Raw genomic sequence first — 27944 nt, forward strand, 5'->3', positions numbered from 1 at the left:
AAATAATTTTATTGTTTTGATTTAATCTTTTAAGTCTTAATGTCAAAAAATTTACAGGAGTTCTTGTACATCGGGGGGAAACAATCCATTCTCGCAAACAAAAGTGGACTTTGTAAAATCTTGTGTCTACAAAACGCCACTAAATGATGGACACGTGTTAAAAATTAAACCAGTTAATCATCTGACAGGGGACTGTTTAGTTTACTATCTGGATAAAGTTTTGTCTGCTGAAGCCAAAACAAACGATCAGACTGTGAATCCACATCATATCTTCAAAGTTAATCAGGAAAAGTTGCTACTCCACACACACACTCTCACACTTTATGCCTACAGCTCATAAATACAATCAATCTGATATACAAATATTTGGATAGATTTATTTTAAGCAACATTTCAAATGCAGTTAAATCCCAATTCCTGCCTTTCTCATGCCCACTCCTCATCCTCACACTGTCACATTTCTGGAGATCGAAGCCGACGAGACCCTAACTCTGAAGCTGAGCGCTAACGATGGCTAACGGGAGGTGCATTGAAATGAGTTTCTGAAAGGAGCAGCTTCCTGATGCTGCAGACTGGAGGGCAGCTGAGGAGAAGCTAAACAACACAGCAGACAACACACGCTGACATGATTCACTCACACACAGAAAGCTGTCTCCAGTTAACAAAGGAACACTGAGGAGCTGCGACTGCAAACAGAATTAAAAAGACGTCCTCTCCACTAACCATCGCACACACAGCCAGCCAAACAAACAAACACGGACTTTAAGACACACAGTGAAACCTTAAAAAGGACCTGTGATGATCATTTCGATAAAAGTTTACTTCTGCTCGGAGTAGCATCGTGTTATGCTGTTGTAAATGTACAGTTTGTGTATAAATGCATCTGGGATATACCTTTAAATATTCATTTAATTCAAACAAGTCTGTTTTTGGATTCAGGAGAAAGCCCTTCAAAAAAATTGTGCCTGCTTCAAAAAAACAAAAATAAATCACTGATGATTTTTGAAGGTTCAGCTCTTGGACAAATCAACACGATGGAATCTGTGATTGTGTTCCTCTCAGGCGCAGGCGGGAAAGAAAAGGTCCTTCAGACAGAGAGCAGTATGTCCATGTGCTTCATTTACTCCCAGGTAAGGATATCACTCCTCTCAACAAGTCTGTTTACACAATCTCTCTGCCAGAAGGTGTTTACTTCATCGCTGGGTACTGGCGCTGGCCGCCCAATCGACCCGAGCGGTGTCCACCTCCTGATGGTGCACTCGTCTGAGGAAGGAGAAACAGAAAATGAGAAGGAGCTTCACAAAGGGAAGGGGAAGACAACTAGGGAAGAAGATTTCAAGTTTTCTTTGTGGTCGATCTTTGGGAATGGTAACGATCACTTACTGATCACTCGTCAACAAGCTGTGGATCCTATTAAGCCTGTTTATCGTGCTGAGAATGAAAATGTGGAGGTTTGTCTCCATTATCTGGGGATCTGTCCGGGATTAGTCAGTGGAAACACAACAAAATGTGTGCCATGCTGGGACGAACCCAACCGCTTGGTGGTAATGTATTTTCAAATAGTTTCGTAGAGCTATTAAATGAAATGTGACAATAAAAAACTTTTCTGAAGTCAATTTGAACTGTTGTGTGGTTCAAACTCCAAGGGCAGCTCTTGCTTTGACTGTTAAACTTTAATTACAGTAACTTTTGGTCACAGTGTCATGAATGGGTTTTTCTACTCAAGTGAAAATTTTACCTGTACTCAGATATTGAAAACAGGCTTTCAGAAATAATTGATTTTGTCCCTTTTAATTATATATTTTTTTCTTAATTAAATATTAAATTTAAACATATTTTAAAGGTTTTGTTTTTACTTAATTTATCTTATTATTTTAATTTTTCTAGGTATATAACTTTTTATATACAGAGATTTATTATCATTATTATTATAAATAGTATTATAGATAAATAAAATTATATAAAAAATTATAAATATCATTATTATAATATAATAAAATTAAAAATAGTTAATAAAATAATAATTATAATTAATTATGCCACTTCCTCCATTTTTTGTTAGCTTATTATCAATTAATTTATTCAGAAGTAATTTATTTTGTCCCTTTTAATTATTGTTTTTTCTTATTCAAATATTTTAGTTACTTTTTTTAAAAATTTGTCTTGACTTTTTTTATTTTATTATTCTTATTTTTCAAGGTATATGTACAGTTATTTTCATTATTTTTTATTATTATTAATGATAATGATAATAATAATAAGTAAAAACTTAATCTCCTCCATTTTATTTTGTTAGCTTATCACTAATTTACTCATTTATTTAATGTCGAATGACATTTATTTGGTTTCATTTAAATATTTATATATATATATATATATATATATATATATATATATATGACTCTAGTGTCAAAACTTAAATAAAGACAGTGTGGAATTTACATAAACAGAAAGCTGATTTTAAATCTGATAATTTTAAATTTCAAACTGTGAATTATGAGCTGACATTTATTTAAAACTGCGACCATTCAAAGATGACTTTTAGAAGTCCTCACGGTGCCTTTAACAATCATCAATCAATTAACCCATACTTGACTGATAGTTCACATCCCTAGTATAAATGTCATCTTCACCTGTGCAAACTGTGCAGGGTTATAAAAAGTGATGCCTCCGGGGGGCGCTGTTCCCTGTGGAGGATGGTTCTGTAGAGAACAAACAGATTTACTACAGTGTATATTCAGCGCTGTGACTCCAACATTTATTAAAAAGATGGAGAGGATCGTGAGCAGGGATGCACCGATCTGATCCTGGTACTGATCCGATGGATGGGTGCATCCCTCACTGTGAGCGTTTTAACAGAGGAATCAAGGAACAAGAGGAACATGTAAAACCACTGCTTCCTGTGTTTTAGTAAACAAACAAGCTGTGTGACGTGTTAGTGAAGCTGTAATATGCATGACAAGACTCTAGGGGGTGATCTTGCGAGCGTCTCCAGCATCAAAGTCTATTAATGATCGTTTACAGCCATGCTAGCAGCTCCATGGGGCTGAGTTCATCAGGAGCTTGAGTTTTATTTTATGAGCTTTAACAAAACCAAATCCAATTGTTTTTCATTTTTTATTTGATGCCACTGGATGAAAACAAATTTCTCTTCTGCTAGTTTTAGCATTGTCACAGTGGTGTCCTGCTGCTAGCATGCTAACTTCTGTCAAACTGACCCATCTCTCTGATAATAAACCATTTTTTTCTGGGTATAAAAATCCTCTAACAGATTCAGAGTCACGTCAGTAATGCTGGAGACGGCAGGCAGGCGTCCTAAGGCCGGCGTGATGGTGAAGCGTCAGGTGCGGGACTGTGAAGCAGGTTAACTCGTGACGTTTTGATCTATGTGGGTGACATGCAAGGGGTGAGAGTGGACCGCTGGAGGCCCAGCCAGAGGTACCTGGTTTAAATGCTGACTCACTTCGCGTGATAAAGAACTCATTGAGCTAGAACGTGAGAGCTGAAGAGAGCAGGAGGGAAATAAACAGACAACAGAAACACAAACCACAAACCCAGATTAATAAATCCCATGCACTGATTAGATCTCTGTTCAATGAAACACCTCTTCAGATTGAGAATAAATTCACCAGCATGAAAAAAGAAGATATGTACCACTGGAAACTGGAACAGAGTTTACATTTAGTGAGATTATGGACAGGTTTTAAATTAATGCATGCGTTCTTACGGTCTTTAAAAGTCGTCTACACAAACTCTCACACAGAGGAGCAGACTGCGCACTGGCTGTTAGGCTGTCAGGCTTCATGACTTAGCATTAGCATGATGGTACTATGGTGGTGTTGGTAGCAGCAGGTGGGATGGGCTTGTCTTACCTCTCCAGACTGTGAGCCGTCAGGCACAGGAGGACCTTCTGGAGCAGGCGGTAACAACGTGGGGTTAAACATCTGTAGGGTGAGGAAAGAAATTCAAGGCCAAAACTTTTCCACGTTTGGGATGGAGAGTAATGTAGCTGAGTAATTTCAAGACCAACATAAGACTTTCTGTGGCCTTAATTTGGAGATACATGAATTTAGGGTGCCACCTGCAGGCCTGGTATGCTTACTACATTTTTTGTCACAATGTTTTTTTTGTGTTTTGGGGTGAAACGTTGTGTGGCCAAAGGGAGGTCTCTTCCTTTGTTTCCCTTTAGGTGCTTTCCACAATAAAAACTCTGTCTTGGTGTCAGTCTTCAGTCCCAAATCCCTCTGCAGCTTTTTCCACCGGTCGTAAATTTCTCCAATATTAAGTCTCTGTTGACACCTGTATCGCTCATAATTCTTCCTTGCTTCAGCCTTTTTCTTGGAACGTTTTCGTTTTCTCCCCTTCCCTGTGGAGGGTAACAGTAACAGCTTCCTGGTTTCGGTCTTCTCTGGCTCCATGACGCTTTGGTAGCTGAGCAGCTAGCTGACGTGAGAGGGGTAGTGGGGAAGGATGAGGTGGGACCATGGGCATGACGGTGCGAAGCGAGGGAGACAGGGGATTGGATGGACTCACGGACCAATCCGAACCGTGCATGGCATGCGTGGTAGCTTTAATGCATTATAAAAGCGTTAATGGCTTCCAGCCATTTTTAGAGCATCTTGAACGATCTTTCAAGACCTTAATAATTTTTTCTATGACTCTGTAAACACCAAAACTACCGAAGAAGAGTGGACTCTCTTCTTTCATGTCTCTCACCCTGTTTTTGATCCAAAAAAACAGACAAAACATATTTTCCAATCTCTCATCTTGGGAGCTCCATCCAACGATCCTCTCCATGATCTCTTTCGTCTTTTGTCACGATCTTGCCGCTCTTTCTCTCTGAACTACCTCGACACATCCTCAGTTCGAACGTGAGCTACCTGAACTTTTCTGACTTGCAGCGTCTCATTATGTCTGTCATCTCACATCCTCTCCTCATATCCATGCTAATCTCACATAATTTACTTCTATAGACGCAGTAAACGGTTACACAACGTCAATGGCAGCGAACACGGACATTTTAATATTCGCCAGTTGATAAAAACGTGGATTTAGAAATCTTCTCTTCTTCATGTTTTCATCTGATTAGTCATGCAGAACAATTTTGTAATGTCCCAGAAATCAAATTCCTTATTTGGGGACCTTCAGCAGATATAAGATTAAACGCAATTAATTAGATTAATTAATTACAAACCCTGTAATTAATTTGATTTTTTTTTTAATCGCCTGACAGCACTAGTGGAAACCCAAACAACAAAAGGCCACAGGAACCATTTAGTTCCTTACAGAAAAGTTCCTGGTATCTCTAGTAGAAAAGCGCCTTATCTAAATCCCTGAAGTTTAACAGTTTTAAAAATTATATTCTTTATTTTTGCTGCTGTCTCTTTAAGGTTTTGCACTCCATAAACCCCCTTCCCTCTGATTGGCCCTTTATAATGCAGCATTATTTTTTATACATGTTGAAAGTACAGGAGAGCATTCACTCTTTAAGTTTTTGTGGCTTCCTGTTGTATACCATCCGAAATACCATCTCAAAATTTCCCCCCCATAATTTGAGACTTGCAGATACCTGTGGAGCAGAACTGGTGTTTGGTGAATTCTGCTCCTGGTGCCCTCCTTCGCTGCCCTCTAAAGGCTGCTGATCGTCAGGAGCTGCAGCAGAGAAACACAGATGATGTATGAAAAGTCTTATCTGCCATGATCATCTCTGGCTCTACTGTTACATATTCACAGAATTATCCTTTACCTGCATCAGGTTATGACGAAACACTCACCTGAACTAGGCACAAATAGGTTCGCAGGCATAGGCATCGGAGCCAGTGGAGCAAAGATGTCAGCAGGAGCAGGCGCTAAACCTCCTGAGGATGTGGTTTTACTCGGGTTCAGAACATCCACGTATCTGCTCCTCGCGCCTAAAAATATACGCAAGTCTCCTTTAATCTTCAGAAGTATTTAGCTTTGGGAGGACAAGCTTTTGGTGTTTCTTTTTCAATCAGCGGCTGAATCATTTAACCTCTGTCTCACCTGCTTTCCTGGAGAACATGTTAACAGGAGGACCACCACCAGGGGGTCCAGCAAGGCCTCCAGGTGGAGCACCAGGCATCTGGGGCCTCATGGGGAAGCCAGATGGAGGTGGTGGAGGAGGTTTACTCTGAAAGAGTAGAAGAAGTGGGTGATAAGTCAAACTTCAAATTAAACAGACGAATATCAGTGTGGGAGTGTTTTACAGACCTCCTCCTCCGGCTCGTTCAAGTCGACCCATTTCTGCTTCTGCTCGTCCCAAACGATCTGACAACGACAACATCACGTCTGTCAATTTTAGAGTGTGTAAGAAAAGCATTAAAAAAATAAGAAAAGTACATACAGATTTGTTTTTGTCGTCTGGTAGGTGAGCCTCGTTCTTCGCCTTCCCAGAAAACCACCTCATGAATCCACCGAGCCCGCTCTGAGGAAGAGAAAACAGACCGGTGACTGGGGGACCCTGCAGGGGTCTCTCTGATCCCTGACCTGAATGTTAAAGGAGGATCCAGAAACCTTCTTAGGGGAGTCCTTCCTGGTTTGTTTGACCTCCTCTTTGCGGGGTTGCTCGGGGATCACAGGTGGAGGTGGAGACACCTGCTTGAAGGAGTTGCTCCGCTCTCGTCCTCCAGAGTGAGTGGAAGATACTGAGTTGTTGCGGGAGCGCCTTCCTGTTACCTGAAGATTAGAAAATACAGTCAAAATCAGTTATAACCTTTGTTTCTAGGGGACCTTTATCCTTAAAGACCTCAGTGTTTGGATTTTCAGACAGGAAGTCCCTGTAGTGCTGTACTATAGCTTGCAAAACAAGCAGACTGCAAAACCTAAAAGCTAAGCAGGTGTTAATGTCTTACATTACTCTAAAGTGGCCCTGTGGGGCTATCAACACGTCAAAAACTGACCCATTTAAAATACAGAAAACCCAGAGGCAGTGAAAATATTTAAATATTAACACGTTCACCTGAAATAATCAAACACAAGACGAACTGAACAAACACAGCACCACAACACAACACTAAACCTGTGTTGTAGCTTTTAGCTTGTGTTTTAGCCTTAATGTCCTGTTCTCGTCTTTATCTTCTGTTAAAGTGTTGAGCTTGTGTTTTAGCCTTTGGATGTGTTCAAGCCTTTAGCCTGTGTTGAGATCTTAAGCCCGTGTTTAAGCCTCTAACTCATGTTTTAGCTTTTAGCTCTTGTTTTAGTTTTTGATCCATGTTTTTGCCTCTAGTCTTTAGCCCTAAACTCGAGTTATAGCCTTTAGCCTGTGTTTTAGCCTTAAGCTTGTATTCAAAGCCTTTAAGCTGCGTTGTGGACTTTAGCCTGTGTTCTAGCGTTTAGCTCGTGTTTTAGCCTAAAGCTCGTGTTTTAGCCTTTAGTCTGTGTTTTAGCCTTAAGTCTGTGTTTGAGCCTCTGGTCTTTAGCCTTTAGCTCATGTTTTAGCCTTCAGCTCCTGTTAAAGCCTTAAGCTTGTGTTTTAGCCTTTAGCTCTTGTTCTAGCCTCTAGCCTGTAGCCTGTGTTTTAGCCTGTAGCCTGTGTTTTAGCCTTAAGCTCATGTTAAGCATTAAGCCTGGGTTTAAGCTCGTGTTTTAGCCTTTAGCCCGTGTTTTAGCCTTTGTTTTAGCCTTAAGCGCTGCTTTTAGCATTTGGCTCTTATTTAGCTTTTAGCATGCCTTTTGGCCTTTAGCTTGTGTTTTAGCCTTCAGCTCCTGTTGAAGCCTTAAGCTTGTGTTTTAGTCTTTAGCTCTTGTTCTAGCCTGTAGCCTGGGTTTTAACCTCAAGCGCTTATTTTAGCCTCCAGCTCATGTCTAGTCTTAAGCATGCATTTTAGCCTTGAACTCATGTTTAGCATTTAGCCTGCGTTTAGCATCTTTCAGCCTTTAGCTCGTGTTTTAGCCTTTAGCCTGTGTTTTAGCCTTTAGCTCATATTTAGCTTTTAGTATGCCTTTTAGCCTTAAGCCTGTGTTTTAGTCTTTAGAACTTCTTTAAGCCTGTAGCCTGTGTTTAACCATTAGTCTCTGTTGTAGCCCTTAGCTTGAGTTTTAGTCTTTGGATGTTTTCAAGCCTTAAGCCCGTGCTCTATACCACCCTTTCTTTTGCTCTTCTGTCCTTTTTCTTTTTAACAGTTCAGCTCCAGTGTCTGACAAAGAATCCTACACAGATTTCTCTTGTCAGTGTTTAACTCTGTAAGCTAGCTTGGTGTTGTCATAAGGACTTCAATAAGTTAGGAAACAGTGTTTTATTAAAAAAAACAAAAAAAACACTATACGTCTTGAACAGATTTTGCTCTCAGTCAACAAACTTTGTGACAAACATACCAGGGGCTAATGGCAGGCAGAGCACACCCCTGTAATGAGTGGTGATGGAAACGAGCTTCCTAGTAGCTCCTATTAACTTTTAACTCGCTGCCAACCTTTGCCGGGGTAAATATTTGTTCAGAGTCAACCCTCCTGTTTGGTTTGCTTTGGTAAGCACAGAGGAGTCAGCGCTGAACCCAGAATATCTGATCAAACCTCCTCAGTGTGTTCACACAGTTTGAATAGTTAATGTACCATGTGCATCGAGGATTGAGAAGTCGTCCTTGATCTTCTTCCTGGACCCTGCAGTTAAAACACAAAAGACTGATTCAGCGTTTTCTCTTACATGTGTTTAAAACCTTTTCTTATGGATCATTTCTAAGCAAAGAAAACAGTAAAACACTGATATTTTTAAAGTTGAGCAGCTGGACACTGACCATGTGAGCCATCTGGTCGTAGAAGTCATCCTGAGGTGTGAGGGAGCTCCGGGAGGGAGAGGATGACACTTGATGGCTCATGTGCGTCTCCGTGGGAGAGTGGGGCAGCTGCTCGGCGTGTGGCATGTGCCCAGGAGACGGGGGCATGTGTGGGGGCATGTGAGGAGGCATCTGGAGTGTCGGAGGGTTCATTCGTACGGGCGAATGCGGCACTTGTGGGGTCATGTGCGGTGTCATTTGCCCCATCTGAGGAGGTGTGGGACCGGGCTGCTGATACATGTCCTGCTGCTCAGGTTGAGGCTGGAAAGGAGGAGGGGCAAAACCAGGGTCCTGTGGAGGGTAGCCTGGGACAGGCATGTGGCCTTGGGGTCCAGTGGGGGGTACTGGGTAGAACTGGGGAACCTCGTTGGGTGGTGCAGGCTGAGGAGGGGCCATCCCGTCTTGGAGGATGGAGGTGGGAGCTGAGAGGAAAGAAGGATGAGGTGAGTCTGAGTAAAGAGAGATAAAGACACAAAAAGCTCTGGACTCCCCCCACCTGGAGGCATCAGCTGGACGCCCTGTGGGGTGGTCCCAGGCAGTAATGAGCTCATCAGGGGGTTGTCCGGGGCGCGGCCATCAAACTCTGTAGGCATGTTGTAAGGCTCAGGTGGACTGGGCTGGTCCAGGTCAGAGCTGGGGCTGCTGCATTCAAACTGCGTGGGAGTCGAGCGGTCCTGGTTGTACATGATCGCTCCGGTCTGAAGAGAAGACAAACATCAGTCACTGACGCAGGACGAAAACTGGGAGGAAGGAAAGTCAACTAATGGGGACTTGATTGCTGTACTAAGGACTTTGCTACTGAAGCTAGTTTAACGTTATATATGGACCCAGATCCGGACGGAGCCTACCGCCTGTACTCTGTGCTAGCTATAGTGAGACACAAGGAAGAAATAACAACGGAGGAAATTTCGCGACGTATTTAACAGCCTCACCAACCACCGCCTCCTCCAACGCTCTCTCTGTTTTTGTCTTTTATGTTAGAGCCACAATAACAACACCTCCTCCACGGCTGCCATATTTGTTTTTGAGTAGGTTGTTGTCATAAACTTTTGACTCTGGGCTGCCCCCCCTGGTGGATGTATTGGTTAACAGCAATGCCAGGATAAGTTCGGTTTATACAGCTTTTACATTGTTTATAGAATGAAGTAGAACAAAATACTCACCCAGAAGGCTTTCCTGATCCAAGCAGTGCTTCAGGAGATATTTAGATCCAAAATCGTGCAGTGGACGTCCGTATAATGGGATCCATCGGGGCATAGACAGCACCGCTCCTAAAACGGCATTAATCGTCCAAAAACTCGTGTTTTTCACCAATATTCCATCATGGTCCGCTCCGGGTTAGTCCTCTGCTGCAGTCTGTGTCACTCCAGACAGCGCTTTGTGGCTGTACTGACCTCTGAACTGACGAAGACTTTGTTTACGTTTGGCCCTCCGCGCATGCGCAGTGCGGCTCATTGTTTCAGGGGAAGACGGCAGGCTACATGACGACTTTCTTCTTCCAGTTTTGTGTAAAATGGACGAATATCTATCTGCTGAAGATGTTGTGGAGGAGAACTTTGAATATGATGGGCTAACGTAAACAAAGTCTTTGTTTTTGGACGATTAATGCAGTTTAGGAGTGGCGCTGTCTATGCCCCGATGGATCCCATTATACGGACGTCCGCTGCACGATTTTGGATCTAAATATCTCCCGAAGCACTGCTTGGATCAGGAAAACCTTCTGGGTGAGTATTTTGTTCTTCTTCACTTTATAAACAATGTAAAAGCTGTATTAACCGAACTAATCCTTTAATGGATGCACAGAAGTATGCGAGCAGTGACGGTAACATCACTTTCGTTTTAATAATAAGGAACTGAAGTGCCGATAAAATATTCAATTAATAGATTCGCAATTAGTTCAGAATACAAAAATATTAATATTTTTTAATATTATATTTTTTCTATTAAAAGCAAAGTTCTCAGTACTGTATTAAATTAAAATTAAATGCCTTAAAAACAGATTTAATTTAAACCTTTTTTTAAAAATTGCGTCTAAATGGTGTAAAGGTTTTACAGCAAAGCATTATTCACTAAAAAGCAGTTATGGAGCAACAGAAAACGCCAGAAAGTTTGCAAATAACACAGCAAGACTGCATAGTCTTCAATACTTTTTTACACCAGAAATTAAAGGTGAGAAAAGTGCTTGTCTTTTAAGTTTGCTGCAGTCAAAGTAGACGGTCAAAGCTTTTAAAACCACTTCAACTTTTTGTGTGCCTGAGTAGTTCTTCTCATTTGCCAATAAATTAAAAGAAATGTGTTTTTTTTTAAATCAAGTGAAAGTCTAAAACTTGTATGTCACTGTATTTCCTCCTCACCTTGATCTGCCCATCCAGCTTTCTGAGGTGGATCAGCCACTCGGGCTCGTTGAACAGCTCCTGCTCCGGCTTCTCCTTCAGTTGTGGATCAAAGAATCGCAGCTTTTCAGACATCTGTGAACATTAAACAAAAAAAACACAAATTTATAAACCCACAGATCTGTGAGAATCTGAACAGAGTTGGTATCCAGAGATAATGAGAGGAGTGTGTACCTGTATGATTTGGCTTATAAACACAGGGGAGTAGTAGGAGGGCTGCATTAGGACGGTCTTGGAGATGACTTCACAGTAGTGGAAGGCCTGAGCGCTCAGGCCGGCTTCAGCCAAACGGCATGCATAGATCAACTTGAACACCTGTTCAGGTGGAAACAGTCAGAGCTGAGTCAATTATCCAAACACTGGAGAAGGTGTGATCACATGGTCATCATCGCTTCAGAAATCTACCTGGAAATTGGGCAGTGAGCACGGCAGGGAGCCCAGAGACTGAGCATACTCATACGCTTCAGTCCTTTGGATCGCTTCATTGGTCGCAAACTGGTTAAAGGGCAAACTGATGCAGAGAGACGAAGGAAGGAGAAGTCATGTGAAAACTTCATCGTGGATCTCTTACAGGAAGTGTCCTCTTGTTTCCCTCCCTCTGACTCTTTTCTTACCTGTGGTTGGAGCCGATCAGGACCATCTTGGTACTTTTCTTTGTGAAAACTCCCAAACCGACTTGAGCCATTAAATAACAGAAGTGAGCAGCATCAATCAGACCCTTGGAAGCTGCAGAAAGCAACGAGAAAAAGATTGAAGAAACCAGCTTTGAGGAAAGGGGAATTGATTTGTAGGTTTTGTTTTTTTTTTTCTACTGCAGAATTGAACTCATACAGTAAGCAAAACATCTTTGATATTTTTTAAGAATTTAGCCCTTCAAAGATTTTTTAAAATCTTTTTATAATAGATTCGAAAAAAAAAAAAAATAATAAAAATAAAAATAATAACAACAAAAAAATTAAATAAATAAATTAACCGTATCTTCTCTCCGTCACTCAGATAAAATCCAGTTTAACATACTTCGACTACATTCTGTAAAATAATTCCCTCTGAACCCTGAGAGAGATTGACAAATTCTCCAGAATATAAATTTGATATATTTTTTCAATCCAGTCATCAATATTTCTGGGAGGTTTCAGCCATTTACCTGTAACAGCTTTTTTGATGCCGCCAAAAGAATCTGCATTACCGTAATTTCTGGAATATAAGCTGCTACTTGTTTCTCACGCTTTAAACCCTGCAGCTTATACAACGGTGCGGCTGATTTAGAGATTTGTACTCATTCAGATCAAATCTATAGTAAAAGACATGGGTCTATTTCATTGTCATGTGGAGCACTTTGTTTTAAACTAATCTAAATACTTTGGACGTTGTTATTTGAGTATTGTGCTAATTTAGGGTTCACCCTGCAAAAGACATATAGAGGGATTATCAGTCTATGTCATCATAAAGATGCGCACGCATCTTGGCCACAAAAGCAGCGTTTAGCTCCATTCATTCAGAGGAGTTAGCGTTTTTTAAACACTAAATTCAACCTGTTATCAGCATCAAAATGTACAGTTGTTCTGTGGACAGTTTTTAGAAACGATAGTCTGGTAAGTGTCCACGGATAACGCAGTCATGAGCATCAAGTGACAGTTGTGTGTTTAACTTTCTCTCTGGGTACACACTGGATTTCTCCTCTAAAAACGTCTGTCCACCTAATATCTGTGCACTTGCTGATCTCTTCTGTCCACTCGCTGCTATTTCACAAACCTGGGAGCTGTTTACCATCCATGAAAGTGCCGATATTTAGTTAAAAAAATAGGTGTTTTGGTGGTTAACTCCTCCACGTCAGTTGACAAACCATTATACTCCGAAGTGCTTCTGCGCCCAAGTTTGCACGCGCATCCGGCGTTGTTGATAAACAAAAAATCCCTCTATTGGCCTAATTAGAATAACAAAATTATTGTAGACCTAGTTTCACCCTTCAGCTTATTTTTGCTTTCAATTTAAATAAATAAATGAGCAGAAACCCATTTCTTTGTAAATATCTCATGTTACAACGTGCAGCTTATATTCAGGTGCGCCCAATAGTCCAGAAATTACGGTAAATAGTTTTGATATGACCTTACGACATGATTCAGGTTTTGTTGGGGGTAAAATAACTTCCATAACTCTCATTTTATTCTTTTCCTAAGGCTGTATTTAAGTGTTGTGAAAAGTAATATCTGACCTGTAGGTATCTGTAAAAATCTCTATGTTTTAAACCATACTTGACTTTTAGGGCTTCAAATCTATTGAGCGCCCCCTTGTGGAGAGATTTATAATAGTTAGTAAAGCCTTTGTGGTCCATTTTTCAGGGTCTTTGTTTGTTTGTTTACCTAAAGTATCACCCATGGTGGTGATTGTGCGAGTGTCCAGGTCCAGGGTGTGTGTGAGGTTAGACAGCACCATGGCCAGATGAGGGCGCCAGTCGCCCCACTTCTCCTCCCCACAGCACTGCATGAAAACACAAATGTGAACAGTGAAGAAAAAAACACTTTTCCACCTTTTTCTTGACAAAAAAAAAAGAAGAAGAAGAAATCAATGAAGTGAGACTCACAGTGGCTGAAGCAGGCATCCTCCCCGACATCAGCTGGTAAACGGTCTGAAGAGGATCATTGATTGGCAAACTGTTTGCAAATCTAAACAAAGACAACAAAAAAAAATTTGGTTTGATATTTTCTTGAAATAGTGAGAAAATGAAGCAAAAAACAAAAGCTTTACCTGGTCATGACCCGAGCATGTGTCCTGTTGTCCATTTTACTGGCCAACAGCAGAGCATGACCCCAGAGACCTCCTTTCATAGCTGCTTCCAGAGCGTCCTGTTTCACAAACCAGATGAACCCGTCAGATACCGAGGGGTTTTGAATAATCGACTGTTTCACAGCTGGGGAGCTGGTTTCTTTACCTTCTTGCGGCCAAACAGCAGCAGCTCCCTGAATCTCTCCGTTTCTTTCCCGACATTCTCCGGCACGGTCATGAAGGTGTCAGACAGCAGGGACAGCGGCCCGGCTCCCGGCTCCTCCTCGGCTCGCTCCAGAGGCTCATTGTTGAAATCAATCAAGTTGGCCTCATTGGGACTTTTCCCCGGCAGCCAGACGGAGCGGTGCTCCTTCATGAGGAGATCAGCGATGTCTGTGCCGACCACGGTCTAAAAACAGCAAACAGAGAGAGATGTTCGTCTGCAGTGTACATCCAGCCACAGTCTGACACATTCACAGTCATTAGTGCAGAGTCGTACCCCGTTCTGTCTGCAGAGCAGCATGATGAAATCCCACAGGAGGCGGGCAGAGTCTCTGTCCAACAGGTCGTTGTCACGCGAACACTCCAGGGCTTTGTTCTGGGAAAACTTGATCACATCCACCTTATGGGTCTCCTCTCTGATGGACAGGAGAGTTATGGTCAGTTTTGATCTTTCAAGGTTGTGTTTTTTACCGAAACTCATAGTACAACAAGCCGGAAATGGTGTGGATCACTTACTTTACGAGAGGTCCAGGGAAGGCTCGCAGCTCGACCTGGTCTGTGGTATCCTGCAGCATAGTCTGCAAACACAAACGGCCTAAATCAACATTTTTACAGCTTTTCATTCTCAAATAATGAACTTCAGCTAAAGGTAAATCAACTAAAATGAAAGAAATGTTCTTGAGATAAAGAAGAGGAAATAAAGGCGCTCATATTTTTTTATTTAAGTCTAAAGGTTACAGTTTTCTGAAACACAAAGGCCAGGAGTTTCAGATCCTAAAAGAAGTCATTCATGGCTACTTCCTTAAAGAAAAGGTTGTTGTTTTATTTAACAAATCAAATAACCTTATGTTATTTATCTAATTTACATGACGCCCCCCCATGGGACTGTTTCTCTGTCTTCTAATTTATTGCACTATTTCGTTTTTCTATAAATATTCTTTGATTTTCCTGTATTTCTGTGTATTTGTGTTTTTTATATCTGAACTCTTTTTTGAGTCTATAGCTTGTAATCTTGTACTATTACTGTACTCATATAAAACTGAAACCATTGTCTGTGGCCCACAGAAACAAAGAGAAAGGGTTATCAGTCCAGAACCAGGAACTAGACCATATTAGTCCAGTGCTCAGGTCTCTGCACTGGCTTCCTGTGGCTCAGAGAATCGACTTTAAAACAGCTCTGCTTGTTTACAAGTCCCTTCATGGTTTAACACCAAAGTACATCTCTGACATGCTAGACTCATATGAACCAACTCAGTCTCTGAGAACCTCAGGGAGAGGTCTCCTGCTGGTGCCCAGAGTCAGGACTAAACACGGTGAGGCTTCATTCCAGTTTTATGCCCCCAAAATCTGGAAGAGTCTGCCAGAAGATGTGAGACAGGCCTCAACTCTGACAATGTTCAAAGCCCGGCTGAAAACTGTTCTGTTTAGCTTAGCATACAACAACTGGAGGTATTTTATCTGCATTCTCCTCTTTTAACTTAATTAATCATTTTTAATGTTTTATGATGTGATTTTATTTTGCCTTTTGTGATTTTATCTTATTTTAGCTGTAAAGCACTTTGAATTGCCTTATGTATGAATTGTGCTCTACAAATAAACTTGCCTTGCCTATTTGGGTAGTTGCTTAGATGCTGTTCACGTTATTTCCTTGTCAATTGTTGCACCAATGCACCAAGCTACACTCCATGTTTGTGCAATGAACTTGCCAATGAAACTTGATTCTGATTCTGACAGCGTGTCATTTCTCTCACAACATGGTTGCACATTAACAAATCTCCTATGCTTTGCATTTGCAAAATGCTCCAAAGACAGATATGTGTTTTTCATGCACTCTTAGGTTAGGGCTGCACGATCATCGCAATGTCAGCACATGCAATTCAGATTTTTCTCCATGATAACCAAGCAAGTCTGTAGACTCATCATGACACAACTTTTTTTATTAAATCGCAAGCACAATCGCAATCGCAATATCGTCCACCTAATCGCAAATCCCATCTTTTCCCCAAATCGTGCAGCACTATCTTAGGTCTCATTTATAAAAAGCGTCCCAAAAACGCTGCAGTAAGCATGCCAGGCCTGTAGGTGGTGCTATAACTGTCTTGTCTAGAAGCAGCTTTTGGTAGATCTCCACAGAAGTAGAGTTGAGCCGATCATCTGGTGAATGCTAAGAGCAACAGATGCTCATTTCGATAAAGACAGTCACAGATTCAGCAGATAGAGCTCAACACGGTAGTCCATGACGCCGGCTTACTGTTTCCACGACAACGGTGGTGGCAGCATTTTAGAAAAAAAATCTACTAAGGCTGTTTTCAAAAGTTTGCATTTCAAGTCGGCTAAAAAACGTTTCTTTTTGTAAAAGAGCAGCCAAATCGCAACAACACTGTTGCAATTTATCCTACAACTGACCCTTAAGGAGGCGAGGATGGCAGCACTCACTCCTGTGTGTGGCAAAAGTTTAACACTTAGTGAATAGTTGTCATGAAAAGAATTTTTTTTTTGGTTGTTAGACTGTTTGAACATCCTGTTTCTTCAAAGCGTCCTCTCTTTTTGATTTCTGGCTTTTTATAAAACACTAACACAGGACTAAATCCTGAAGTTAGAAACCATGAACAAACTGTTCAGCCTGGCAGAGCTGTACCTCCATGTTGTAGATGTCAACAAGCGCCGGCTGTCCAGCTGAGGGGAGATTGGGCAGGACTTGGACCAGGTGACCACCGGGTCCAAAGCGAGCACATCGGTGGGGAATGGTGAACTTCTCTGGGGTTGCAGGCCGAGGAGGCGCTGAAGAGAGAAACAAATCAGTCAGATGCAAAAACCTTCGGTGAATTCTGCTTTTCTACATCTGACAGAAATCTCTGTGAGCTTACGCTGCTCAGGGGCGATCCAGGTGCTTTCTGTGGGGTACTCAGAAGGATAGAGGTACTGGCTGTAGTTCTGGGTGGCATCAGTTTGGTTTGGGTACTGTCCATAGGAGTAGTCCACAGCCAGAGTGGACGACGTTGCGTCATAAACTGCGGACACTAAGTCTGGCTGGCTCCTGTATACCTGGCTCTGCAGGGTGGGAAGACAAACAGGGACGCTTATTAAACAGGAAGACAAATAAAGACCAAGAAAAACAGCCACACACTGAGAGAGGAACACTTTTTGTTTTCCAGAACAGGCTGATTTCCTGCTGAGATAAATCTAAACTTCATTCACTGGAGCTGAAGAGTGAAATAAAAGAGCAGCTTTTAAAGTATTTGGAGCGAGAATGGCAGACGACTCAAACATTTCATCATGAAAACATCTGATGCAGCCGTTTTCAGCTATCCCGCTCTGAAACACCAACGCCGTGCTTCATTACGTTAGTGGCAAACCTAAAATTGTCGAGGAATGTTAAGAATGAAGCAGCTGGCAGCTCGGAGCGGTCATAAGACTGCTTGAAAGCAAAGCTTATAGTGAAGTATAGATGCTGCAGGGAATGTTGTATTATTCACACGACTGGAGGAGCCGTGAAGCAGGAACGCAGCGCTGTTATTAATTTAAAGAGAGGATCTTTCTGTGCCAAAACAACAATGATTACATCTACCAAGTTAAGACGAGGAAAGTTTGTGATACACAACTCCAGATTCTTGTCTATAGCTCTTTTATCAGATGGGCTCATAGATGGGTAACGTGTCACGGCTGGTGTCGTATAGGTCGTTGTATGTGTGCAGGTGTGTGCAAGCATGTATGATAAAAGAGATTTTGTTTGTCTTGTTATTTCTCATTTTAGGGGTGGGAAAGAAATGGATGTATTGTAGTATTGTGACTTTTCTTTGATGATTCTCAAACGTGTTTGGGTTTTTTTTGTATAAACATGAATTTATTTTTTAAGTTTAAATCCTTTATCTTAGTTTTGTTTATCAGCTGGGTTGGAAAAAGTTAAGTCCGTGAGCATTTTTGGGGAAAATATGGCTCCTTAAATAGTGTGTAGACATCATCATCATTCAATTTTTTTACTTGGTCTGGTGTAAAAAAAGCAAACTATAAATCACAAATGTCAGGGATGCCAAAAATTTGTAATTTAAATCCAATCGGCACCCCAAAAATCATTTTGGATGAACCTTAGTTCTTTTTACTAAACATTCCTGTTAGATTTTACCGTTTTTTGTCTTTCTTTTTAAAGTTACCTCCCTTAACCCTTTAATGAAGTGGTCACGCCAGTCAACCAAACTGTCCCCCTAGCCCGCTTCAACCCTTAAAGGGCAACTCCGGTTGAGACAAACATCGTGCAGCTCGGTGTCCTTCAGAAGTTATTTAGATCCAACAGATTTTAGCCGCACTTAGCGGGGGCCACGGCAAGGGAGCTTCAGCGCGGGACATAATCTCTGCAAAATCGCTCATTTCAGCTTTATTTTTTCATCCATCGCTTCTTTCATCCAGAGATTATGTCTCGCGCTGAAGCTCCCTTACCGTGGCCCCCGCTAAGTGCAGCTAAAATCGGTTGGATCTAAATAACTTCTGAAGGACTCCGAGCTGCACGATGTTTGTCTGAGTGAGTATATGAGCATGCACACACCTATAAATAAGGTCCAGGTGTCAAATAAACGGAGTTGCCCTTTAAGGCTACGGTAAACCATCCAGACTGCTCTATACAGCATCCTATCCTCTAAAAACTTGCTTTAAATCCATACAAGACACTTAGAAGAGGTTTTTAAAATCTTATTTAACAATTCTTTCTTACAATAACCCTCAGGTCACTCAAATGTAGGGACATAATGACGTCTTCAGCTGTTGCAAAATGTTAAAAAACATAAAGTGCTACCATTGAGCCAAGAAGTTCAACAAGGATTGAGAGTTGACAGTAACGCAAAGTCCAGACGATGATAGCAGAAAAAAAAAAACAACACAAAATAAAAATTGAAAAATAAAAAAGTTTATACCAAGCAGAAAAAAATCAGACCCACCTGTTGTGAGCGTGAGCTGAAGCTGCTCCGCCTGCTGTGGTGACTGTGGGAGCTGTGCACGCTGTGCGCCGACTGCTCGCTGTGGACGCTGCGTCTGTCGAAATCATCGCCGTACATTTCCCCACGTCCTCGGCGGTAATCATCGTCGAAACTGGCATCGTAACCAGGATAGTACCTCCACTGGTCGTCGTAGCCTTCTTTCCTGTAAGATTTAAACGTGTTGATCGAACAGCAGAAAGGGAGGAATGAAAGTCAGGAAACACAGAAGAAACATGCAGAAACGGCGTACCTGGGAGGATACATCTGCTGATTGTAGTAGTCTCTGCTTCTGTAGCTTTGATCATAGTTGGCCCAGTACGCCTGATCGTAATATCCCCTGTACGCTGGGTCGTACTGCTGATAGTTGTATCCTTACAGAAGTAAAAGTAAAAGAGAAGATTAAAATCAAAAATAAATTCAGAGACAGAGAAAGGAATACGTCATTTCATCCCCAGGATGAAGGAAGCTTTAAGTGGTGTGACTCTTACCCGCATAATCATAGTGCTTGGCATAATCTGCATAATAATCAGTGTAGGCACTCCGGTTTGCTCTGTGGTAATCTTCAGGATAGCCTTGCCTGCAGCAGAGAGCAAAACAAACCTTAAGATTTCCAGGTCCAGATACATTAAACTCATTATCTGGACTACATCAATCCTTTTCCATCACCGACCTGGACGAGGGTCTGTCAGAGTACTGACTGGCTCTGGAGCTGGGTCGCTCCGGCTGCGGCTCTCTGTACTGGTAATTGGGATCACGGTAGCCTTGGGTCTGCCCGTCATATCTGCCGTACCAAGGATCTGCTCTGTTCCTGTACGGACCGTCCTGAAGGCAACAAGAGCAAACATTTACACAAGCACTTATATATGCATTATCTACCCAGGCCTTTTGCAATGCAGCTAAAAATAAAGAGAGGATGAATACAAAACACGTTAAAACTTTAGTTTAATACACACATTTTTTTTCTTACAACAAGCATCTTCTGAAAAAGCCTAAATCTTGCAGTATGCTGTTCTCCTTGCAGTGGTCTATTGATTTTCATGATGGAACAGTCTCAGAAAAAGTCGATAATTTTAAATATCTGGGGGTTTGGCTCGACTTCGACCAAACTCCCAAAACTCATATTGCTTTAAAACTTGCCTTTTTAGTCTAGCTTTGAACTGAGTTTTACTTATTTATCTCTTTCTTCTTACAGGTAAATAATCTAAATATTTTAGTTTAATATATATTTATCATTTTATCTGTTTTAACGTAATTATTTATCTTCTTGTTTACTGCACTGCTTCTTTCAGCTTTTTAACTCTGTTTCTTAAAGTTTTAGGTTGAAATCATTGTCTCTTTTACTGTTTTAGTCTTTTAATATTTTATTATCTTATTTGTTTCTCTTAATTTGGTTGTGGGTTCTTTTAAATGGTGTGGGTTGGTGGGTTGGAGGTGGAGAGTTGTACACTGGTTTGTAAGTTTATGAGGGGTTATCAGGTCACTTATGACTACGATTCTTTTTTAATTTTATTTTTTTTTATTTTTTGTTTACTTCTTGTATTTTTGGTCAAGCACTTTGTGTTGCATGAAAAGGGCTTTATAAATAAAGTTAGATTGATTAATTGTAAAGAAAAAATAGTGTCTTCTGAAATTGCTTTCTCGTTCCAAAGAGTGTTTCTCTTTTAAAGTTATGAAGAAAATTGCAACCGAACTGATTCTGCCAATACTTGACCATGTTGACACTGTCTAGGGGCGTATTCAGACCTGGACTGTTTGGTCCACTTTAAACGGACCAGGGTTCGTTTCCCACGCTGATGCGGACTTTTCATGCAGGTGTGAATAGACACAAACGAACCCTGGTCCGGACCAAACAACCAGACCGAGACCCACTCCTTGAAGTGGTCTCGGTCGGCTTCCAAACGAACTCTGGTGCAGTTCGTGGTTCTCCGGTGCAGGTCTGAATACAAACCAAGGTCCATCCTCCGTCTTCTGTTTAGCCTCGCTGTTGCTAGCATGTTGTGGGTCAGGACACGCAGAGCATAGCGCCTCCTTGCTGCGATCATTGGTCTTCCTGTTCCTAAATTGTAAACGGTGTTGTTAAGCTGCTTTGAAGGAGCTGCTCTTGAAACTGAAAATGATTTAGCAGCTCTAATAAGAGCACAAACACACGTTTACCTCCATTTCCAGGTCTGTACTCTGTGTGCCGCCCTTTGTCAGTGCTGTCCAATGAGAGCACTGATCCTCACACACCTGGATGTGTTTACAGAATATAGTCCACTTACAAAAAGTACAATCTGAATACGAACCGCACTAAATGAAAAAAATAAAGTCTGCTTTTGGTCCGGACCAAACAAGTGGACCAAAGGACTTTTCTGGTCTGAATACAGCCTATGAGAATACATCTGAAACAAATCTTCATCCTCTTAATGTTGTTTGTAACAGTCAGTTTATTTTAAAATGCTATTATCTTAATTTTCCTTTTTTTTTATTGGAAGCAGTTCTTAATATCATTAACATCGCAACATAGACTCCTACAAACAAGCAATCTATTTTTTCTTACCCCCAGAATCACCAAAGAAATTGGCCGTCATGCATTTAAATATAAAGCATCAGCTGACTGAAATAAACTTCCTGATTCATTAAGATCAATTACATCTTTTCCTGTTTTTAAGTTTTATTTATTTAGTTACTTAGCTACAAATTTCTTGCTCCTGATTTCGCTGTTTATGTTTTTACCACTGTTTAATTTATTCATTTACTTTTGTTTGTTTTAAAGCCATTACTTTGTTGTTGCAATTGGGACTGACTTGGGTGTGCAAGTGTGTTTGTGTGTGTATTTGTACTCTGTTATTTTGTTGTGTATTGTATTATTTGGGCTATCCTTCTTAATAAACAAACAAACAAACAAACAAAGACATAGAAACCAAACGGACCACCCACATACTTGGTAATACTGCTGTGCTCTTGGGTCCCCAGGGGGAGGTGGGTACTGGCCAGGAGGATATGGCGCCCTGCTGTCCGGGTACTCTCCATAGTTACCATAGTAACCACCGTACATCTGCCCTGGCCCTGGAGGTGGCCCCTGCCCTGGTGGAGGGGGTCCATAGCCTTGCTGGCTGCCGGCAGCAGAGGGTGGTCGAGGAGGTTCTGCAGGACCAGGCTGAGGGGCTCCTGGAGGGACTGGTCCTGGAGGTCCTGGAGGGTTTGCACTGGTGGGAGGAGGAGCACCCCCTGCAGCTGGCCCGTTCCCTGTAGCTGGATATTGGGGAGCAGGAGGAGGTGCGCTCGCTGGAGCAGCAGGAGCATCATTCTGTGCCTGCAGAGCAGCCTGAGAGTCCGGTCTCTTTGGAGGTTCTGCTGGCGGAGGCTGGGTGCTTTCAGCGGCTTGGGGGGCAGCTGGTGGGGCAGATGAAGAGGCGGGAGTCTGTACAGGGGCAGTGCCCTTCACTCTCACCCCCTGCTGAGCATCTTTGGTGACCTGTAGGTAGAATCCATTACTAGACTGTGGGGACTCGTGCAGCGAGGAAGGAGGGCCCGGCGCTTGGTTCTGAGCTTGTGATTGGTGCATAGAAAAATCAAGCAGTTCATAATTTGATGGCTGATTATGATTAGAGACAGCAGCAGTCGCAAGAGAAGCTGGAGGATTAACTTGGAGAGCAGCATGGCCGTCCCCACCCATTGATTGGCCCCTGGAAAGCGGAGGGCGGGCGGGCTGAGACGGGGGCGGAGCTGTGGTTTCTGACGGTGCCGCTTCTGTGTTGTCTCGGGCCAGGTTGAGCGGGCCTGAATTAGAGGCAAAAGTACTTAGGTTTATTGGTCCAGGGGCAAAAAGTGGATTCTGATTAGAGGTTAATGAAGGCGGCTGGGCGGTACCGGCACCGTGTCCCTGTGCTCTCACAGGTGGAGTGGTTTCCCTAAGGCTACTTTGACTGGCTGCTTGAGCGGGGGCACTGGGGGGCACCACGCTGTAATTGGACACTGGCGGGGCAATCAAAACAGGCTGGCGTAGCGAGTCAGAAACAAGGAGCGACGCATAGCCGAGGTTGCCTTGAGAGTCGGTGGACTCGGCCTCACTCACCTTTGGTGGGTTCTCTAGGTTCTCAGAGTGCTGCTGTGCTGCAGGCTGCACTCTCAGGGAGGGCTGCAGGTCCAGAGGACAATCCTCTGGAGGCTGGATGACCTCAGAGCTGGGCTCCCGTAAAGGAGCCAGGACTGTGGGGGCAGCTGGAGCTAAAAGGATGTTGGAGCCGAAGCTCGTAGGGTCATTCTGAGCCCACAGGGTGGTGGCGGGGCTCTCACAGGGCCGGTTCACCCCGAAAGCACGGGATGACGGGCGAGAGTGTGAAGATATCACCGGCTGTGCCAGATGAGGTACGCCACCTCCAGCTCCAGCAGGCAGAGGGTGTCCGGGGCCGTAAATATTTTCCATGTTATCTGGTGGTTGCTCCAGATTCCCAGGTGTGGAATCAGACCCCCCCTCTGCTACCATCTTAGCTTTATCAACCTCAGGAGGACGCACCCCTACACTATGTGAGCGTACAGGCTCAAAAGAGCTGTTTGCACTGGCCTGAAAGATGCCAGTGGGCTTGGGAGGGCTTGGAGTGGGGTGCCACATCTGCTCCAGGGAGCTCTGCCGGGCGTTGGCATCTCCAGCAGGAGAAGAGTCAATCTGCTCAAAGTAGCCTCCAGCTGCAGCGGAGAGGTGAGCCTCATCAGTGAGACGTGGACTTTCCTGCTGAATAAAGGTCCCTACAACTCCCTGGTGCCTTCGCCCGCTCGTTCCACTCCCATGGCTCATGTTGCTGTAGTTGGACGACACACTGGCAGATCTCATTGGCCTTGGAATAGAGTCTGGAGTCTCCAGGTTTGGCCCGGGTTCAAATGAGTCGACTCCATGAGCTGCAGTTACAGCCGGGCTCGTTGGAGCTTCGTTGGGCAGGACTTCCTGGTTTGGGACACACTCCAGGTTCTCAACATGATCATACTGGGACTCCGGGGGCCTCTGGGCTGCAGGATTCCCATCATTCATGTACGGTAGGTGTGACTGATCTTGCACAGGAGGGGCTTGGTAATCCAAAGGAGCTTCTGCGTGCCCGCTCGGGGCCTGTGGGTTACCGTGATGCTGAAATGAACCAGGAACACCGTTCATTGCCTTGTTTCTCTCTCCAGCTAGCGTCTCTTCATTTTCCACATCGTCTTTGAAGAACATCGAGAGTGACCCAGACTCCTGAGGGTACGGGTGAGGAGCTGGGGTGGAGCTAGGACCGTGCCCAGCGCTGGATGCGTGTTGAGACCCAGCAGACTCAGGTCGGGGCTGTGGATGGCCCAGGCTGGTCCCCATTTGGTGGTAGCCGGGGTCCTGTGGTGGTTGGTTGAACCATGAGTCCTGGGGGGCAGAGCTTTGGCTGAAGTAGCTCTGAGTTTGGAAGTGTGAGTTATGCTGCTGGGGGGCATTCGGGTCAGGCCACTGTGCGCTGGGGGGCCTGACGGGATTCTGGGCAGGGGGAGGAGCCTGGGTTTGGGGATGCCCAGGTTGTGTTGATGAAGCAGGGTTGTTTTGATGTGGTGATGGGGTATGGGTGGGGTACATCTGGGGCTGTGGAGGTAAATTAAACGGTTGTTGTGGAGGGTCACTCGTGGGCTGGAAATAGTTCTGAACTGATGGAGGACGACTCCCGTGATCAGGGGCCCACTGAGAGGACGAGGTGGTAGGAGGCACTGGCTGGAAGGGCAAAGGCTGAGGAGGTTGTCCTTGAAATTCTGGGTTAAAAGGTGTCTGATGTGGTGCTGGGGCCGAGGCCCCTGGTGGGGGCTCTGTGCCCATAGATGGTGTCTGTTCTCTTGAATTAAAATAGCCCTGTTCACCCTGTGAGGGTGCAAATACTGCAGGACTGGGCGCTGGTGTGAAAACACCAGGGGGTGCTGAGCTGTGAGGGTTAAAGAGGGTCACCACAGGCAAAGAGGGTGGTGTGGGACCAGGGGGAGCAGCTTGGGCACCCTGCATCTGTGGTTGTGGGGGCAGTCCTGGGCCAGCTTGAGAGTACATGGTGTTAGGAGGGGCTTGCATTGGTGGAAGGTTGCTGTTGGGTATTGTTGGTAGACCACCTGCAGCCATGGGAGGAGGACCTCGAGAAAAAGCAAAAGGATCCGTCATGGGTTGAGATGTAGGTGGCATCGTGGCTGTAGCAGCCACAGCTGCTGTATGCTTGTGAGGCCTGGTCCTACGGAACATGTTAGGCCCTGACGCAGGAGGGGGAGGGCCAGAGGCTCCTGGAGGACCAGTCCGAGGAGGAGACTGCATTGCTGCAGAGTTAGCAGGTCCGAGGACCAGGTCACTCTAGTGGATGTCACTGAAGATACTGAAGTCAGGCAAAGCTAGGTAAAGAAAAGAAAGAGGGAGTGGTTTAGGAAAGGCTAAACATACCTCTGATGGTCTTCACCACACCTATATTTGTGTTATAATCTCAGATCCTATCTGACTGTCTGTTACAACGTGGCAATTTCTGCATGTGCTGCTGGTGTACACAAAATTTAATGCACATACTATAACACCGAAAAGAGAACAAGAATAATCTTTATGTCAAGCAATCTGAGTAATACAATTCTACTTTTAGATCTTTGTATTTATCCTAATCAAACAACTGGTTGAAGGCAAATAAACACTTTTTTTTTTTAATTATCATTTCCGGAAAATGTCTTTAACTGAAATAAAACCTATGAATACATGGCGCATCTATCCCACATGACACTGAATGCCTTAAATAAGAAAAGGGAACCATTTATTGAGTTGTGCTCTTAAGATATTGGCTATGGTGTAACTGAGACTAAAAGTTTAAAGACCAATGTGTGGAAAGGGAGGTGTTAAAGGGAATAGGACATTACATATTAACAACCCTAGCTGCTTTTAAAGCATAAACATAGATTCCACTGAAACAATTGACATTAATGCACAGCACCAATACATTTGAGTTTGCAGCTAACCAAAGCATATGTTGCTCCAAAGCTATTGTTAACTTTAATTAATAGTCAGACGTGCTACATACACAAACCATTCTTCATTATTACAGTAACTTTGATGCTAATGACATTAAAGGAACCATTATTTACCCATCACAGATACAAACAGTGCATATGTCAGTTTGGACTCCCCACGAACCAGAGCCTCAGACACAAATCGAAATGTTAATTTAAAAGCGGAATAGGTAACACAGACTGTTGGAAGGCAGGTCGTCCCGTCCAGGTGAGCTTTAACTAACTAATGCGATCCCGGATCTTCCTGAACCCCCGGCTTACACTGTCACCAGGAACCGCTGCAGTGCAGGATGCTAGTGTTAGCACTGCTAACTTGCCAACAAACTGACAGCCAGCTGTCTAAGACTATAAACTCATTAAAATAAGTGCGACATACTTTTTATCAACACCCCACACTTGTTAGGCCCTTACCGTGGCTATAAATTAAGTTCTGACTCGATATAAAGTAAATGTAACGCACTACACTGCCCATAAGTACAGGTCGAGGGTGCTTAGCTCGTCAGCTAACGGTAATGCTGCATTGCTCTACATGTCCTAAACGCCTTACCCAGTAAAGTCGGATATCTAAATCTGTCTGGTTTCACCCTAAGGCCTTCTAAACATAAATATGTAACTATTTTCTTCATATACATTACTGACATTGGCATGCAGCGGGAATTCGCAGGTTGCTGGCCGCTCGTCGAACATAAATTAACAGGTTCACTAACTGGTCAGCTAGCATTAGCATCGATGCTTATGTAGCACTGCTGGCTAACTAGCCGTAGCTAACTACAGAGGTAACAGTTGCATACCCGCCGTACACACCATATTCAGACACTCTAAGTAAAAAAGTGGTAGTAGTTGGATGTATCTACTCTTACCCGATGTCGGCAATGTGTAAAGATTTAAATAGATTCTTACAAATGTGCAGGACAGTGAGTCTGACACACCGCCACCATCTTCAATGAACACATCCTACTAGGCTACGTGTACAAGCAGCGTCACAGGCCAAACAAGCGCTGCGTCATCACGGGGCGGGGCGTGTTAAAGGTCGCTTCTGTGTTACTATTCTTTATTATGTCTTTTTTTTTTTTTTTATAAAAAATAAATTAAAAACATATAATAAAAATAATAAATAAAATCATTGAAGAAAAAAAATAAAAATATAGAAAATGAAAAAATAATAATAAAAAAAAAATCAAATAAAAAATGAAAAAAAAAGTTTTAACTGTGTCTAAAGTTCTTTCCTATTTTACTTTCTATTCTCTAAATTAATTATGTGAGTATATTTTTTATTTACGTTTTTAAACAAGATACTGAGTAGTTAACCAAGTCAATAGTCTGAGCACTTGAATGGTTTGGATTGTAATTTATCATGACAGCCAGTGCAGGTCAGATGCAGCCTCCAAGATACAAAGTACAAAGGCTATTTATACTTTATAAACAAACCCCTTTTAGGTGCAGAAATGCCAGGAAGTTTGACAAGGCAAATGATGAAATTATCCTTGACCCCATGTGTCCTAATGGAGGGAATTTGTACCATTTGTGTGGTGCCAAGATGGCCCGGAACACAGGTAAAAAAGTAAATACACAAGCATGTCCTTATCTTACTTCAGCGCGTATCAGTGTGTATCTGAGACAAACGTGAGTCATGATATAACAGACACACAACACCGCATGGATTTTCATGTAATAATAATAATATTGATGGTAATAATAGCTTTGTTTATGTAGCATCTTTAAAACATAGTCTACAAAGTGCTCGACAGAAGTCCTAGAAAAAAGTGAAATAAAATAATTTTAAAGTTAAAAGTCAGCAG

At 42.9% G+C, this 27944-nt stretch overlaps 1 protein-coding gene across 4 annotated transcripts; it reads right to left on the reverse strand.

Moving 5' to 3' along the window:
* On the reverse strand, positions 1–27123 carry sec16a (SEC16 homolog A, endoplasmic reticulum export factor). Of its 4 annotated transcripts, none has more exons than XM_074689855.1 (31): positions 27046–27123; positions 22058–25488; positions 19805–19956; positions 19623–19711; positions 19385–19505; positions 19096–19297; positions 17035–17218; positions 16806–16948; positions 14684–14745; positions 14445–14583; positions 14112–14354; positions 13928–14025; positions 13764–13845; positions 13543–13660; positions 11797–11908; positions 11588–11693; positions 11357–11497; positions 11144–11257; positions 9286–9487; positions 8751–9211; positions 8569–8616; positions 6535–6696; positions 6365–6445; positions 6232–6288; positions 6025–6151; positions 5775–5912; positions 5570–5652; positions 3873–3944; positions 3464–3502; positions 2634–2702; positions 1–1263 (listed from the first exon to the last, which is right to left on the reverse strand). In XM_074689855.1, exons 2-31 carry the CDS (start codon positions 25412–25414, stop codon positions 1189–1191), a joined length of 7077 nt encoding a protein of 2358 aa, XP_074545956.1. In that variant the 5' UTR covers positions 25415–25488; positions 27046–27123; the 3' UTR covers positions 1–1188. The 4 variants fall into 4 exon arrangements, with proteins under 4 accessions (XP_074545956.1, XP_074545954.1, XP_074545955.1 ...); XM_074689853.1 differs by having other exon boundaries at positions 3443–3502; XM_074689854.1 differs by having other exon boundaries at positions 3443–3502; positions 27006–27070.
* Positions 27124–27944: the final 821 nt, after the last annotated feature.

The sequence above is a fragment of the Halichoeres trimaculatus genome, unplaced genomic scaffold, assembly GCF_033239565.1.
Source record: "Halichoeres trimaculatus isolate MK-OKI-2021-1 unplaced genomic scaffold, fHalTri1.1 fHalTri1_scaffold_16, whole genome shotgun sequence".
Lineage (NCBI taxonomy): Eukaryota > Metazoa > Chordata > Actinopteri > Labriformes > Labridae > Halichoeres > Halichoeres trimaculatus.